At 44.4% G+C, this 17,462-nt stretch overlaps 1 protein-coding gene across 2 annotated transcripts in view; it reads right to left on the bottom strand.

Moving 5' to 3' along the window:
• The window catches only part of olfm2a (olfactomedin 2a), a 37,543-nt gene extending 22,576 nt beyond the window's left edge, over positions 1–14,967 (bottom strand). Inside the window, exon 1 of one of the 2 annotated variants that reach the window (XM_047572625.1) lies at positions 14,437–14,967. In XM_047572625.1, coding sequence (XP_047428581.1) covers positions 14,437–14,493 — 57 coding nt within the window. In that variant the 5' untranslated portion in view covers positions 14,494–14,967. The remainder of the gene's footprint in view (positions 1–14,436) is intronic. The other variant, XM_047572624.1, reaches the window with a different exon arrangement.
• Positions 14,968–17,462: the final 2,495 nt, after the last annotated feature.

The following is a 17,462-nucleotide window of genomic DNA, read 5'->3' as shown; positions in this document are numbered from 1 at the left end:
CCCATGGATGGCAGTAGAGCGCTACACAACCCCGAGGCTATAGGGAGAAGCTCTGGGTGAGATAACAATGCTGGGGAGCGCTAGCCACACTGTCACCGAACACAAACGACCAGCCAGCTGCAGATTCGCGGCTTAAAACACAGGACCAAATTACACCTCAGCTAATTACACAGACCTCCTTTCAAAAATGACGCGAAACTGTTATGACTGAGGCAGCGATGCTGCACGGAAACCTAGCCCCCGCCTTGAGAACACTGGCTATTTTTCTGAGTCATAATTCATTAATTAGCTGATGGACATGGAGGCCCACTGCCTTCCAAATGTATCAAGATCAAAATCAGTTTAAACAAAGTGTCATCTCATTACCATGGCAACTATTTAACAGGCACAAATAGGCTGCACCCCAAGGTACAAGCCAGCAGACATAGTGGCGCGTTTTCACCATTCTGTGTTTAATCTATTAATGGCTCCTGTGGGCCGTGATTAGGAAAACTCATCTGGGTATTTATATTTTATGGCGACTGCAGAGGACGGTAGAGCGGTAGCAGACGGCTTCTTTAGGTGAACATGTTCAACAATGCAAGCAGTGAGCAATCGTTTCAAATAAAACGGAATATTTTTTGCACCCCGGCCACAGAAGTGCTCGACGGTATATGATTTATGACGTGATGCCTGCACGAGAGCCAATAACCTGGCAAAGTTGGGCGCGATAATCTTCTAAAAATAGATCTAAATATAAAATGTGATATCTCTGTGTGGATGTGTTTACAGACAGCGTGCGCAGTTTGGTTTGGTGCGTAGCAAGACATGCCCATGTTTGTGCCCACTTGCATGAGCACTGTTCCTTCTCCACCGAGATGTGAAATGTCTACAATACCCTCTAATGGTGCCGGACACAGTCTTGTGTGAGAGATGTGCCATGCATGCAATAGTACCTCAGTCACTATATGAAACAAAAGCAAGGAATAAAAAAGCGTGGTAGCGCTGGGCTCAGATAATGGCTGCTAACAGGTGCGAATCTGTTCTTCCAGTGGGAACGTGTGGTAAAGAAAATCAATATAGTAAGTGTGTCTGCCTGGCTTTATTGACTACGACACAGACAATACCCCAATGTGAGTTCATTCACTGCTCTTACAGTACGTCCCGCACAGCCCGTCTAATCAGCCCACAATACAATGCACATTCATAATAAACCATCAGTTATTCTTTGTCTGCTTGTTAAAGACTTTAAAGGAATATTTACTTCAATGGTAAACGTCTTTACGGTGATTTCGTGTGTTCATATGGAGCTTTTCTACCTATTGGTGCTTATATAACAGCCACAATGTCACATCTACACGTTTATACCCCAGTGCCAAGCACTGGGAGCAGCTCATGGTTCCGTATCTTGCTCAAGGATACTTTATCCTGCAGTCTTCCGGGGATTGAACATGGACAACCCGCTCCGCTCTACCTGCTGAGCCAGAGCCACCTCATATCTATCAGACCCTCGAGCTGGCTTGTTAATGAGCCATACTTCCTTTCTCCCAGAAGATATTTGTCATAGCAGTGAAAGCACAAGTGTATTGATGATGGTTCCGCTCCGCAGCATTTTGTGCTTGTCTGCAGGTTGGATCATTGTTGTGGCTTGCTGGAGCGCCTTCACCTTTCCTAAAATACCAAGTGAAAATGGCCACCATGAAAATGATACGCTGATCGGGCATAACATTATGACTGCCTTCCCAATCATATGTAGGTCTCTTTTGTGCTTCCAAAACAGCTGAGGCTCATCAGAGCATGGATATGGGCCTTCTGAGGATGTTGTTAGTGGGGGCCTTTGAGTTGTCCCTAAACCATTTTTGTGTCATCCCATCTCCTGCTGGTGTTTTGTTGCTATGGGGTGAGGGTGCCTAGGTGGGTGGGACATGTCAAAGCAAAATCTGGATGAATTCCGGGTCCAAAAGTTTCTCAAAAGAACACTGTATTGTCACAAGATTCACATTGTTATTTACTTTACCTGTCAGCGGTTTTAATGTTGTGGCAGATCAGTGTCTATTAGACAAACCGAGGCAATATTCAATTGTAAAAATTATTATAAACTGATGAGCCGGGGAATATCTTCTCAAATTCAGCGCTAGAATACGCATTCAAATTTTATTCGGGGTTGATTGCTCCAGATTGCGCCTTTGATTACAGTCTCAACAGTCTCTGGGGTCTTATACAGTATTATTTGTAGGGTATTTGGTATGATATGCAGTATATGCTTGAACCCCTGGTAGCTCAATCAGACACAAGCAGGGCGCCATCTCTCGCTTCAGGCTTGCTAAAGAAAAGCCTTGATCGAAGCAATAGACAAGAGCTGCATGCAGCAATCAGCTGCCGCGCATTCTGCAGCGCAGCACGGCGCTACGTTCTGCCCTTTCTCATGCCAACAGCACCAGCTGAATACGGCACAGTGCATCCCTTCCCGAGACAAGGGCCCAGCTCGTTTGCTCCCACACACGAGGCTCACTCATACAGTATGGAGATGGGTACAGTCATGCATTCACATACATAATTAATAGTTTTCACACACATTTGCAGACCTGTTCTCCCACCATTCAGGTCGAGTAGTCTCCCCGCTGCAATATAGGTGAAATTGTTCCTGTAAATTGAGTAATTACTGGCAGCAAATTGGAAGCCTTTTTTCCATCAGAGAGGTAGATGAGGCTGAAAGACAGCCTGCTAATCGACACTGGCCCTTGAGGCCACTAGCCTCTTCGACGTGCCCTTCGCTGAACTTGTGGCGCTGGCCCTGTCACTGTTCATACACATGACAACTTGGCTTCCACCGCGTGCTGGCAATCAAAAGTTTCCCTCAAATAAAAGAACACTTTCAAATGGCGTGCTGGAATTTACAAACCTGATGCAGGGCTCTACCCACTTTCACAGTTCTGCTGAGAGCACTTTCAAATCTGCTTTGCACTGCATGAGCTGAGTGCCATTCCGCTGTCTTATCAATGCACTTTAAAAATGCTTTGCTTCAATAAGGAACTTAGATGATTAAAAAGGCAGCCAGTGGACAAAGTGTCAGTATTTTCTCATTTAGTCTCTGCCTGACTTACTGTTTACAAATGTCACGCAGCCACTGAGTGAGACGATTACTAGCTAATAATCTTAGTGGGTTACAAAAGAGGAATATAAAACAGATTAGGACACAAGAGATGGGCAGAGGTTGCAAAGGCAACTGTGATGTTAATAAGAGACAGACACAGAGAAAGAGAGACCGAAAACGAAGGAAAAGTCTGGGTGATGTATTTCAAACTCCCCGAGGTGCCGAATTTAAATCTCGTCTGTTTTCTGCCACGTCTGCAGCAGCAGAACTTAACGGAGGCGAGTCACGGCTCAGTCTCCAGCAGCCAGTTGCAAAAATAAATAAATTCTAATGATCTTATATTGACGTGGTCGTGAGCAAACAACGACCAGGAGCCATCAACTACACGGCGTCCATTCGTGACAAAGGGGCAGAAAACCAGCCCGCAGTTCAGTGTCCGGCCTCTTCGTCAGGGCTCACGCTGACGCCTCCATTTGTATCCTCTGTCTTCAGGTCATTAATGCTCACAGAAGCTGTAACATTTAATTAGGAGGCATTATTCGTACAACACGGGCACAGCGTGCAGTGGAGAGAGAAATTCCCAAAACAGCCCCTAACTGAATATTACATTTACAGCCCCGTGGAGTTATGGGCAAAATGGTTTGGAGAAACTTGTAGATAAACAAATTAGCTTGTCACTGTGTACTTTCATGGATTTCTGCCATGCTGGTTTGAATATTAATAATAATAAAAAAAAGAAACGGAGTATTAGAGTAAATAAACAATCTTGTATTAGCCTGTTTCCTTTTACCTTACCTACTGTATAATCTGCAAAGTCTCTGCTGCATTGTCAAAACGAGGAGCCACTGATCCGTTGAGTGATTACACAAACAAACAGACAGGGAAATATCAACACAACTGCTGAGAGTCAATATACGGAGAAGAAATGAGAGGGATTTGTACGGCATTATGAGCGGGTAATATTCTGTGGAATTAGCCAAGTGTGAGATGAGAAGTGCTGCATGAGGTAAGTGAGTGGGAAGGCGTTGGTGGGAGGAAGGTGGAGAGGCCCTAATGGCAAAGAGTGGACAGAGAGTCTTGTGCTACACCACAGGGGATGCATTACAAATCAGACCGCAATAAAGTACACTGCGAACGCAGTGGCATTTGTGGCCCCTCTATCTCTGCGGAGTGGAGTGTCTAATACATTGCAGGATTAGTATGCTTTGGAATATATGAGTCCGTGCGTGAGCTACGGCGAGACAAACAGTAGCTGTGGAGATTTGTCTGCAGAATTCCAGCTGATGCCAGGCGTCACGCAGTCCGCTCTTCACAGCGAACACAAAGCAGTCTTCGCTGTGTTTAATGGTGATATGGCATTAGAAGAGCCATTTCTTGCATTAAAATTCCATGCGGCACGCGGAGTGATGGGAGATGATTCTCCCCTCAGGAGGCACTTACTTTTCTAATTGTCATTTGTTGTATTTAATACATTGCAGAGTAAAATGGCATTGCTCATTCCGCCTGCCTGGGACGTATAGTGAAAGATTTTTGCCGGATTGCCAGAGGTGGATTGGGCATGGATGTATTCAAAGTAAGATTCAACCTCTATGCATGGGAGATTAGAAGGACAGAAATAGCCCATAATAAATGAGCTGAGAGAGGCTCAAATAAAAATTTAATGACATCCATTCAAGGGCCCACAGATGCACAACAATTGTGTGTGTTAATTTGAAAAGAACAGGTTGCGGTGCAGAATCTGAGAATTCTATTTAGTGGCATTTCCCGGAATCAACAGATTAGCACTTTGTGTGCACTTTTTCACACAGCAAATGCCACCCAACGTTTCTCAGTTTATGCGCAGGCACAAATCAGTCTATTTTAATTCTGAATGAGCTCACATTTAAAAGCATCATCCCAGGCTGTTTGGATAAAAAAAAAAAATAAATAAAAAAAATGGATTTAAGCATGGCAGCTGCAGATATTGATCCAGAACATACCAAGTAGAACAAGGTGCCTGACAAGTGAGAAGTAGCTAGGCTGCTCTTCTCTGAAGATCTCTGCATCAGCACATTGCAAGCTGTTAGTCTCCCTGAAAGGAGTAAGAGATGAGAGGTAGGCCTGAGAGGGCCGGTAGCCCGAGGCACTAAGGCATAAAAAGAGAGACCTCAGCTGAATACCTATTCATCAAACCACTATTAGTGTGGCTGAACCACTCAGCTCTGCTCCTCAAATATATAACAAGGATTACTGTGCCCCACTGCATAGTTTGACATAACAGGACTTTCCACCGCCGCCTGATATACGGCCGAGGCTGCAGTCGTCTTGTTTCCCTCACCTCATCATGCAACAAGATGCAGATATATGTCCTGCTTCTCGTCCGCGAGCACAAAAAGCTCAACGGCAGATAAACGAGCGCAGACTCTAATCATCACGAGAGCAGTTTTTTATCAGAGCATGACGTTTCTTTACCAGACCACCCTCCCTCCCTCCTCCTCCTCCTCCTCCTCCTCCTCTTTCCTCAGAAACGCCACTCTACATCATTTTTTCTTCTCACATCTTGCCTGTCAGCACCCTTCCTGTCTCCCCGCTGCTTCCTCTGTCTGTCTCGTCCAAGCGACAGGATGCACATGCCGTTGTTTTGTCATGGCCGTGGCCGCATTGATTAAGCGATGTGGAGCTAATTAAAGGCAATCTGCAAGGAGTGTCATTGCTAGTGAGGGGGACAAAATCATATTGACAGAGTGATAGGCCTCTAATTATTATTCTCCTCTTGGTCGGGAGACTGGAGAGATAATAACCCAGCAGGCACGGTCAGGACTGACTATTTCTCCCTCTCTATCCCTGCCCGCAGTCTCCAGTTTTCATTTCCAGCAAATCTACTCTGTCTTTTCCCCCCACTCTCTCTCTCTCTCACTCTCTCCTTCCTTTCTCTTCCCCACTTCCCAGTCGCTGGGCACTCATTCAAACCCAGTTCACATCCTCTCGCTTTGTACTGACACTGCGCACAAATGCTGACCGCCACAGCATCTCGGGTTCCCAACAGCTGTGTGCGTGTGTGTTCTCATGCTTATTTATGATGCACATAACCCCTTTTTAAGTACGTTACAGCGCTTTGTATCTGCACCCGTTCCTTCATGCGCACGCATACACACACACACACACACACATAGGCATTAACATAATTTAAATGCAATATTCATACCCGCTGCCAAGAAAGTTACTAAAGAGGTAGATTGGCAAAAGGGGGGTGCTTTATTACGCTTGTTGTTCTTCATTACAGGATTGTTCGTCTGAGGTTGCTTTTGCATTTTTGAAAAAAAAAAAAGAAAGGAAGAGGAAGACAACTGTTTCTTGTTTTAATACTAATTAATTATCCAAGGGACATCAGTGGCGACTTCTTCAAGGATGTGCTGGATGTCAGACTCGCTTTAAGAAAGTGTGTAATGACTAATTTTGTAAAGACAATCTATTTCAGGATATGCCATCGGGGTTGCACTTATCGTTCTGTTTCTTCCTTAATAAGCTACACGAGGGTTTGCCGCACGCGAATGTTTTAGAGGCTCCAGTTCCGAGTCCTACTGCCAGATGTAATGCTCACATTCAGCATTACACACTACTGCGCCCATGTGTGTTTTGCACACTTGGAGAAAATCCCAAGGGTTTTGAATCCGGCAGCCTAATGTAATGCAAGCTGGTGTTCCTTCCACTGGAGCAACTTGTTATCTCCCCCTCTCCTACACGTAGTGTCTCTATCAAAGGACCTCTCTACCTCGCTCACCGTGGGGCTGCAGGGAGCAGCTCTGCCAACCTGCTTGATATGCAGCAGTGTCTGGTGGCTGCTGGGATCCCACGCCTCCCTGACTGGAGCCTTTAAGAGTTGGCGCAGTCAGAGAAAGCCTCCCTCATCAATGGCCCCAGTGAGTGGCTGTGACAGCGCCACGCGGAAAACACATCGATTAAATGGTTCCTCTTGCCTTCTGCTTCCGCCTCTGCTATGCTGCATAGCTCTCATCCCTCATTCCCCCAAAATGAAAGCCGCGCAATTGAGTTAGCTTTCAAAATCGAGAGGCAACGCTCACACGCGGCGGTGAGGGAACAATTCATCGGAACAAAGGTAGCAAGGATTACATGAAGTAGAAGGAGAGGGAGACAAAGAATCAAAGAGACAAAAGGAGAGAGAGAGCTGCCGGGGTGAGAGGGAAAGAAGAATAGTACAGTCTGAGTTCAACCAAGAATTACTCTGTCTCTCATTTATCACTTCTCATTCACTGTCAATGGCTTCCGCAGCGCTCAACTCCATTATGTGAATGTGAGCAATTAGATTGGCCTTTCAGAAGATAACTAAGCCGCACAAAATCTCTGTCATGAAACCATGCCGCTTTTTAGAAGTTGCAAGTTTTTCCCGGGAACGTCTTCCAGCCATGTGAGCGGGCAGGAGGATACCGAACCCGCGTCTGGTGTTTGAGGACGCGCAGCACCCTCCGATGCGTTTCTTCCGATAAAAGTGGAGATGTGTGTGGAGCGCCGTTCAAGCCGCAGCTTGCCCAATCTGCTCAGCCTTATGAAAGCTTTTGTATCAGAGCGGGAAGAGGAGCTCTAGGCGCAACAGCCATATTTATATTCCAATCTTCTACACAGAAACCCACATTGCCAAGCTCATAAAAGATTCATCGAGCAGGGGAAAGCAAGGTCGTACAGAAAACTGGTCAGGAGGTGCCTGCTGCAATGCAAAAAAAGAGCAGGTGGGTGTCCACGCACACAATAATAAAATATAATGGGTGAGTCCCTTGGTGGCAGTTATAAGATGTGTGTTGCTAATGTTTTTATTGGGAAAAAAAAAGTTGGTTCTGCGCTGACCAGATGATCGGGCAGCTCTGTGCTCTGACTGTCACCTGTCACCCACATTTAATGGCTCTGGCTGCGAATCAATTCCACGCATTGTTTGACTTTTTTTCCGCCTTTGTCTGTGGATCCCATGGCTGACATGTTTGTGAACTAGAGAAGGGAGAGGGAAAGACTGTGTGTACAAGAGGGTGCGCGCGCGGGCGTGCGCGTGTGTGCCTGTTCTGGGTGTTGTCAGAGAAATGTCACTCTTGCTTAGAGTCACAGACATAAACCTCTGGGAGTCCTGCACCCTCCAGCACACTCGCACAGAAGGAAAGAGAGAAAGTAGGGGAGAGAATACGATATAGGGATGATATTCATCCCACCAGTCAACACAGCCCTTCTATACACTGCTGACAGGAAACATGCAGATAGCGTCCTATGCATTGAACGGCGTTGGCGCCTCACCTGGAATATTTTGTGAAATCATCAGTGCATCTACCGGTAAAATGGTCTTGAAGGGAAAATACAGGACATCTTTGGTTTTCTCCTGCATGTTGTGTTCCCAGGTGTACTGCCAGGTTACCCTGTTCACATGAAAAACAATATATATCCACCGCAGTGGCGTTCAGTACCGAAAAAGTCTTAAAGACCTTTCTGATGGTGATTACGAGCTGCCCTGGAGTCAGACAGCTTGGTCCATGACAATGCTAATGGTCATTTTAGGACAGCGGGCCGCAGGGTTTTCAACAGAAGACAGAAAACAGCAACAGAGGTCATTTAGAGCCCACACAGGCCTGGGGCTTAAGTAGTGGACAGTCTCTGAACGAATAAGCGGCCATTTAAAAAAAAAAAAAAGGAATACAAAAAGGAATTACAACTTTTTTTGTGTCGGATTTTGACAAATTTAAAGTTAGACAGCGACCTATCACTGAACTAGCTGCAAAATAATGAGGATTTGAACAATCATGCCATGTAGATGACAGTTAAATAGACATAACAATTATATTTCAGAGCTTGAGAAAAGAAAAGAGTTTGAAAATATAATGGCAGGGTTGAAAATGAGAAAACTATGAACATCAGAATATCAGCTGTATGTTGTACATGCCTATCATATTAATGTATTTTCAAATAACAGATTTGTGCGTTGTTGTTTATTCCACGTGGAAAGGTCATGAGTGTTTGCATATGTATATGTGTGGTAAAGGTTATTCTAGCTGAGATTATGTGCTATAACACACCCTCACTACCTCGGGGGGGCGAGCTGTGACAGGGACACAATTTTAGTCTGAGAGTCAGGCCACTGACCTGACATGCTTCTCTACCGTGAGCACTGCACCCGTTAACCAATTACCACCCGACCGCTGCCTGCCTGCCCGAGAGCCTCATTCCAGGCACTGTAGTCGTAAAATCAGTCGCCCATTTTATCTTGTCATTGAGATGCACCGGGGAAAAAAAACAACTCGCAGGCTTCATCACACACTAATTTAACCCTCGTGTGAGTCATGTACAGACCATAATTAGAAAACTGACCCAGAGCAGGTGCATCATCAAGCAAAAACCGAACCGGGCAAACCTCCCTATCCTTAAAAAAAAAAAAAAAAAAAAACTTACTTATTTGCACTCATTTCTAGCCATAAACACATGTTTCGCAATGTGCCAACGTTCAACTTGCCCATCTTGGCCTTAGAATTAAAATAAAGTGGCAACCTTCAGAGGACCAAATTATTTTTTCTCCAAAGTGTCAGCATGTGTACTGATTACGTCTCACTTCAAAGACACGCAAACGCCTCTGAGGATGAAGCAGCGGGCTACATGAAAGCGCAACGGACACTAAGAGGACGGCGAGAACAGCGGACAGCACAAAGCCTCGAAAGCCCTCTGTGCTTTCGGCCCCTTTCTTGAGCAGCGTCTCTTTTATAAAACAAATCTCTCTACAGTGCCTGAGTCACACAAAGTGGTATCATTATTGTGCACTAATTCAAGCTCTACCCTAATCAGTCATGACACAAGCACATACTATTCAATCTCTCCGAGCTGCAGCGAATCAAACATAATGCAACCTCATTATCTGTGGCTGATTGTGAAGCAGCACCTTTGTATATTGATGGAGGGAGCACGGAGGGGGATGCAGGCGTAGTGGTTAATCTAACCTGCCTCCTCACTTACTCACCCACATAGTGCTTGTGATTGTTACTGATTGGCAGGCAACACAGAAATTAGGCCACGCGGGTCAGTGTCTGATTTAACTGATGTGTGTGATTTACACTAAGCTGCATATTATCGCAAAATAGGAACTGAGGCTTATCGCTGAGTTTTTGCATCTTTACGAATCACCCGCTTTATAAACTGAGAAATGCGATGCTGTTAAAACCACGTTTGTAACGCTCTGTTATTACATTTAAAGATGCTTCCCTGTTAAAGCTTGACCTTCTAATTATGAGCTTGTGTGCAATGTTAATAATTCAGGCAAGCACCGGAACGGTCCTGGCATAGCAAGGTGATTTTAACAGTTGCTTCTTTGCCTCTCACTGGCAGATTTACACCCGTGCTGCTGCAGCCTTCCATTTGTTTAATTCTCTAGGTGGGGGTTAGGTTGCTTCTTGGCAGAGAACACTGTGTCCAGTCTGCTACCTAGTATCCTTCTTCCTAGGAAATGTAGATTTAAATCTCAGCCCTTTGACAGGCATCCGCACAAGCTCATTTTTCTTATTATTTTTTTTTTTTATTAAACTTTTAAAAAGAAGGCTAATAATGTTGCAATGAACAGTGTTTTTGAAAATAGTTTCTGTCAGGTTCGACATGCAGTGTTTTGGTCAGGCTGCTGGGGAATACGCTTTTGGCTTGGATACAAAGACAGATATTTACCACAAGTGGCTCGATCACACTCATGTCCGGGGAAGGGCTTTTATTGTGATCGTGCTCTTCTGCTCTCATTGGGCTGGCACCAGGAAAAGAGATTTTTTTGGCCAAAGGGTCACTGCCAGGGCGGTGGACTGTTTAAAGCTGCCTCAACTGGACGCTGGCCAGCCCAGCTGTTTGTCCTGCCTGATTCTGATTGAGCAGAAGTCTGTTCTTGTTGTCCTCACATACGGAGACATTGTGGATTAAGTCAGTTTACTGCTTTGCATCGATCTGGTTTTCGTGTGAAGGTAGACCTAATGCAGGCTGTGTTTGGTACCTTAAAAAAGTCTTCTCAGCTATTATCATGGCCATCAATGCATGTCAATAGTATATGAGTAAAACCATTAGATTTCACTGACACTTATATGACAATACTAAACCAGTGCACAATTAACTCACTGTGAAAGAAATAAATGTTTGTTTGTGTAAATGTTTTAAACTGCGGCACTATTTACAAGTGCTCCGTCCTTTACAGTACTCGCTTTTTTTTCTTTTTTTTTTTTTTTGCTATAAATTGAGCCCAGCTGGGCGTGTTTCTGCCTCAATCATCACGCAAATCTGGTTGTGAAAGCACAGCTTACCAAGATCGTAACAACTGATTGCTTATCCCGATCCCCTGTGAGCAAGGGGATCAAGAAAATTACAGAAAACATGGAGGCAATTGCTTACACAGGGTTCCTCTTTGAGAATGAAAAGCAATTAGGTTTTCTCCCCTTTCTGCCCTTGGTGTGAAAAAACACCAATGGGAGTGTTGATTCCCATCACTCCTAACCACACTGATGTTGAGTTTTTTTTGTGTGTGTGTAGCTACAATAAACAAAACAAAGAAATAATTTCCCCACTTGAACAATATTCACATCTCAGTCAGTCTACCGACATCTTTTTTAATTTAGCTTGATTGCCGGGAAGAAACATTTCCGAGCGCACACCTCTGTCCAAATGTTTGCAACTGATATTTATCTTCAACAGACATGATATGTATTCATGAAGACTCAGGGCACCTGTCGCCGACAGATTTCGCAAACACATAATTTTAATGTGGTCTTTATTTATCTGAGTCATGAAAAAAATATCTGAGGTCCTCATAACTCAAGGTTCCTACCCAGTACATGAAAAATCCTGCTCTAACCAAGTGAATGAACATCTTCTTCCAAGACAAAGAAACCGTAAAACACTCTCTCCTCACCTTATCAAATTTTACGTATGTGCAGAATAGTGTATACAATATGAAGGTTTCATATTAGAATGTGATACTTACAGATGTGAATACACACATACACACACACACAAACCCACACACACGCTCTGTCAGTGTACCCTGTCACGCATGGCTTGAAGAGCACACCAAGGCAAGACATCTGTGCCAAGGTCAAGCAGGTGCCCATCTGTATCAGTAGCGCTAAGGACCCCCGGGCTTTATGGCTACTTAACAAACACATGCAGCGAGCGAACAAGTGCATCTGTCTCATTAAAGCCCTCTAAATATTTCATAAAGGTCTGTGCTGAACTGTGGCTGAAAATAAGCGAATCTCTCAACCCGGCTGGTGGGGAGTGTTGCCCCCATCGCAGTAGCTATGCAAGGATTCATCAATTCTTTATGTTTGCGGCGCAATCACAGGGAGATGGGCGGTGTCATATTTTCTTTCAGACCCTTTAATATTTAATGTGAACACTTACAACAAATTGTCCCCCAAGGCCAATTACTGCACGAGCCCACTGAAGAAGCTGAGATATGATATCATTGCGTACATTTTCAGTGTCACATTTGGTAGTGTTTAACATGTATACTTATTCCTGTTCATTTATTAAAACATGTCTACTACTTTATATTTGCAAGATCGAATGCTACAGTTTGTCATTTGTTCAGATTAGATTACTTCCCATTGCTTTAGGTTAGACTGGGTGGGAATGCATTCAATGTGACCTAAGAATTCTGCTCCTGTTTTCATAATGACATCAGTTGGTTTGCTTCTAATCTGTGCACTATAAACTTGGGACCCAGCACTCAAGTGCACAGGGCAACCTGTTCATCAACGCACCTCATGAAATCACACTCTAACTCCCCTTTAAAGGTCAATTGTAGTGCTTACCCACCCTCTAGACAGGACACGTTAACCGATTTTGTATGTGAGTACATACAGCCTGTATCATTTCTATCTGTCTGTTACTCAGGCCATGTCTTATTTGATTAAACATGAGCCTAGTGCAGCATTTGCCTGTAAAATGTAATCATCAGCAGTGGTTATTTTTGGTGTAGAAAGGCCACCGGGCTCGAAAGAAGCTGTAACATTTACCAGGCGGCAGCAGAAGTTAAAGATCTATCTCAATCTGCAGAGACCATCTCGGAAGAAAATCGTTATAATAGAGAACGTGATTCTGTTATTCATAAGGGATCATTCCAAAGCTCGCTCGTCGTTACTTTGCATCTCTAACATCTCTTTAATATGCAATGCATCATCAGACATATAATGCTGTTCTGCTTTTTCAATAGGAACTTTATAAGTGGTATCTGTAGTGGTGTATTTGTGCGGCCCTGCAGCCTGTCTGTGGCCTTTGCCAAATGTTAATGCTCACCGCCAACGTACAAGGAGGCGCTGTCTGAGGTGCTGAATTGACTCAGGCTGCTGTTTTTAACCGAAAGCGCGACACGGCGCTGTCCCTGGTGCTGAACACACTCGCGCACGTATCTAAAGGTGAGAAACGGCGAGGTCCCAGCACGGAATTGCCCATTTTATGCAAACGCGCATAGCAGAAAATTGTCGCTTTATCTGCAGCCGTTACACTTTCTAGTCTGTCAGAAGTTATTCTCAACACTGCATGCGTGCTGACCAGCTGAACCCCTTGCAAGTTAAATGCTCCTGCCTTGACTGAAAGCTTTTCTGGGTCAAATTATTTACCGTCCTTCACTTCAATTTACAACTGTCACATCAAAGCTTGTCATTTTTTTTTTCTTTTTACCAGACGGACACGGTTTTTCTCGAGTGTCAAACACGAGAGCTCGCTGCTTGGACGCACGCACGCGCAGACACTCGTCTCCGGGATCTACAGCCATTTGTTGGCACTGGACCGGAACACTAATTACTCATGGCTTGAATCCACGGCCACAAATCGCACATCGTTTTTCGGTTCTTTCAGCTTAATCGGTCACGGTGGTGGGAGGCAGTCTGTGATGTAGAGGTAAAAGGGGTGAGATTTATAAACAACGACCTCGGGGGCATCGGAGGCAGAGACCCCAAATTTAATCAGCATACTGCCAAGAGACAGCGTTACTTTATTGATTGTTGCATTTTCATTCAAGGAAATGCCCTCATCATATAAGTAAGATGCACTGAACCAAGTTCAAGTGAACATGCCGGCAGCATACAGCTCTATTGCACCTGAACTTCTGCCTACGCTTCAGTAGTGCACTGTATTACAAGCTGAATGGAGATACGTGGAGAACAATAGCTATTTGCTTATGTACTACTGCACCAGGTCTTCGCTCTGACTTAATTTTCCAGGTCTATTTACCCGTCTTCTAAAATTTCTCGTCTTATAAATCTGAAGTCGGTGCTTCGAACAGTAAATCATCTACATTTTTTTTTTTAGAATTAACATGCAGGCGGTCCACATTAAGAACTTTTAAGCAATACTTGGCTTGAAAACGTCCTTACCTCACTGGGCATGACAGCTAACATCACAAGTAGGAACATGGCACTGAAGAGATGCATTCTTGTCGAAATGATAGCGCCCTAGCTGACACCAGCTCCCGCAGCTCTTCCCCAGCTCTTGTCCCTTACTGGGGCGGTTTCTTCAGATACAGAGGGATTCCTTTAACGCTGTGTCGGCTGTGCGCCACCAGCCTCATCACCAGGACGCACGGCAGCCCTCTGGCTCTGTAAAGCGACCAACCGCGTGTCTTTTGTGGATCATAGACTCTTCTGCGGATAGCGGAAGCATAAAAAAAAAAAAAAAAGAAAGCAAAAAAAAAAAAAAAAAGCTCCAGTCGGGGAAAAGAAGAACTCCTCAAATGCCGTTAACGGCCGAAGCGGACGGAGACCGTTCCTCTCCGTCCAGCTAAAAAATAACTGCGACTGAGCGAGGAGAGCGCGAGGGGGAGTCGCAGAGGTTGGAAGGTGACTGCTGTGCTTGCAAGGTGCCGACGCTAGGAGCAGCACGTCTATGTGCTGGGAGCCCACTCAAAGAAGTACCACTCTTTGATGCAGCCAAGCTTGTCTCCCTGTGTGCGTACGTGCGTGCGTGCGTGTGTGTGTGTGTGAGAGAGATAAAGATAGATAGATAGAGATAGAGAGAGAGAGAGAGAGAGAGAGAGAGAGAGAGAGAGAGAGAGAGAGATGTTTGTACCATGCACTGAAAATTTGTTTGGTCCAAGATAGATAGATAGATAGATAGATAGATAGATAGATAGATAGATAGATAGATAGATAGATAGATAGATAGATAGATAGGCAGCACTAATAATCCCTCTTTGCTCATAAGGCCGTCCTGATAGTAGCTGTCAGATCTACATTAGTTTCATCAATTCAGTTGTGACATTTACCCAATTAAATTATGCCAAAACAGGGCTTCTGAGGGGTTTAGGGAGGTGATAACGGTTATGTCTTCCTCAATTACAATGAAGATAATGAATGTTATTAGCTGAGATAATTGAATGGGTAGGCATCCTACTCTCCAGCCCAGGTGAGGTTACGAACGGCATGTATGTCTTCCTGTGTGTTAATGGGAGGTGGGTCACACCTGATTTACCAAATAAAGCACAGAGAAGTACGGTAAATTTCATTAGTGATGTAAATATGGCAATAAGTGTAAATATCAATGCCAGTTTTAGTAAGTTTGAGTATATGTGTGTACTATACACACTATATTATTTTTTGTGTGCGCAAAAGACTAAATAACACATTTTTTTCCCCTTAAACTGCCACCTTTAACTGTTATTTTTACCAAGGTTTATTCAAGATATTGTTGTTCTCTGAAACACAACCCCAGTGACTCTGGTTTTTCATGGCTTTTAACACCTAGAACAGTGGGATCAGTTCATAACACATTCTGAGAGGATCTCAGCTCAGACTGTGTGATGGCTTGTGTCTTCCAGCCCCTTACCTCTATATAGTTCAGCAGAGGGTTGACTTTCTCCACCCCTGCCGCTGCCCTCACCTGCATGGTGTATACCCCTCTATTTTCCCAGCAGGAAAAAGAAAAAAAGAAAAAAAAAAACATGAGGAGGTGAAATGAGTGAGGGTGTGCAAGGTAGCAGCAGTACACAAGAAAGATGGGGGGAAAAAAAGAATGCAGCAGTTATTTGCTCCTGTTGTTTTCCACCGGTGTTGTTGTATTTCGGTGTATACTCCTTGTTGCTTCCTCACACAGATCAGCCACAACATTAATGCCACTGACAGCAGAAGTAAATAACATTGAGCATCTTGCTGGGAAACTTGTGGACCTGGTATTTATGTCGATGTCATGTACCGCACACCTAGACCAGACCAGGCACCCCCACCCCATAGCGATGATGACACTACATGATGGCAGGAGCCACCCCCAGCAGGTTTAGGAACAACTCAAATAACATGAAAAACAGCACGAGGTGTTGACCTGGCCTCCAAATTCACAAGATCCCAAACTGAAATCAAATATCTGTGGGATACACTGGAACAAGCCCACTAAGGACACCCATTCTCTGAGGAATCAGAACTGTTTTCAACAACATATTAGGCAGTTCGTCATAATGTTATGCCTGATTGGTTTATTGTAAAATACGAGGCTTAGAATAATAACAGAATAAAGCTCAAGACTGGCTGTGTTGGCCAGAGTGTCTCATAGTCATGAGGAAAAACATGGCGCTAATAGTGGCGGTTGCTCCTTCTCTTTCTTCCCCTCCGTCCCCTTTAACACTTGAGACGTGGTGCTTTAAAGGAAACCGGATCCGGGGCGGAGGCAAACAAAGCACGACCCATTTGTCAAAGATCTCTTTTTACTTCCAAGTCAATCCAAGAACGAAAGGAGAAAATAGGCCTTCAGGCTCTCCGTGGGTCTTCTCAGGCGAGCTGGTATAAGCTCTCTCACGCTCTTTGTGTCACCGCATGTCAAATCACTGTGTTGGGCAGATAGATGCAGCCCTAAAATCATCAGTTTGTATCGTTTTTTTCTTGTCTAAACCATCATCTACTCCTCTACATCTACCCTGGTATCGGTTTCATTCTCTCTTTCACCTCTCATTCTCGGTTACCGTCCGTGTTTATGTTGTGCTATTGACTTCTTGTTATTTGACCGCGCTTCAGTGTTGCTGAATTATTTGAAACAATGCAACAAACCCACTTGAAGTGGCCTGAGGACCAGCATCCATCAACATCTCAGCGCTTCTGCGCGTGTGTATTTGTAGTATTCGTGTGAGTGTTTTTCTCTGAAAGCCCACAGGCAATTTGCTTGGCAAAATGTTCTTAAGCATTAAAAGAAAACTCTCTAGATGAGGCTGTTTGCATTGAGCCTCCGTTGCTAACCCTATCATTATATAGATTTTCAGTTTCAACAACTTGACTCTCTTCAAACAATTCAAAAGCAGGCTGAATACGAAACGCACCCTGAGAATTAACTCGAGAAGTGCTAGAAAAAGAGGCGTTTGTTTTTTTTTTTCTCCCTGTGGTCATAGTAAATCTTAGGCAGGTGCGTACGGACAGACATG

The sequence above is a fragment of the Mugil cephalus genome, chromosome 20 (genome assembly GCF_022458985.1).
Source record: "Mugil cephalus isolate CIBA_MC_2020 chromosome 20, CIBA_Mcephalus_1.1, whole genome shotgun sequence".
NCBI lineage: Eukaryota > Metazoa > Chordata > Actinopteri > Mugiliformes > Mugilidae > Mugil > Mugil cephalus.
Note: the sequence above shows the minus strand (reverse complement) of the source record. Positions and strands in the feature narration are given on the sequence as shown.